Below are 202 nucleotides of genomic sequence, written 5' to 3' on the forward strand. Positions count from 1 at the left end.
TAAACCCTAAACCCTAGCCGGCGAAGCCGGCGCAGCGCAGCGGGGCCCAAAGGCGGACCCGCAGCCAGCCAGAGGCCAAACCCTAAACCCTAACTCCAAACCCTAAACCCTAGTGCTGCTTCGAGCCGCCCCAAGTCCTCATTTTCAACTGCTGCGAAAGCAGTAGTGTGTCGGCAGCAGCAGCGGCAGGGGGAACACCAGG

The 202-nt window shown here is 61.9% G+C and overlaps 2 protein-coding genes across 2 annotated transcripts in view; one reads left to right on the forward strand and one right to left on the reverse strand.

The window, feature by feature from the left end:
- The window catches only part of ETH_00033975 (uncharacterized protein), a gene marked incomplete at both ends in the record, with an annotated part of 3,438 nt that extends 3,428 nt beyond the window's left edge, over positions 1–10 (forward strand). Inside the window, one exon of the mRNA XM_013374760.1 lies at positions 1–10. Within this exon, the coding sequence (XP_013230214.1) occupies positions 1–10 (10 nt within the window).
- Positions 11–144: 134 nt separating this feature from the next.
- The window catches only part of ETH_00033980 (uncharacterized protein), a gene marked incomplete at both ends in the record, with an annotated part of 1,836 nt that continues 1,778 nt past the window's right edge, over positions 145–202 (reverse strand). The window contains one exon of the mRNA XM_013374761.1: positions 145–200. Within this exon, the coding sequence (XP_013230215.1) occupies positions 145–200 (56 nt within the window). The remainder of the gene's footprint in view (positions 201–202) is intronic.

The sequence above is a fragment of the Eimeria tenella genome, genomic scaffold (assembly GCF_000499545.2).
Source record: "Eimeria tenella Houghton genomic scaffold, Eth_scaff2279, whole genome shotgun sequence".
NCBI classification, from domain to species: Eukaryota; Apicomplexa; class Conoidasida; order Eucoccidiorida; family Eimeriidae; genus Eimeria; species Eimeria tenella.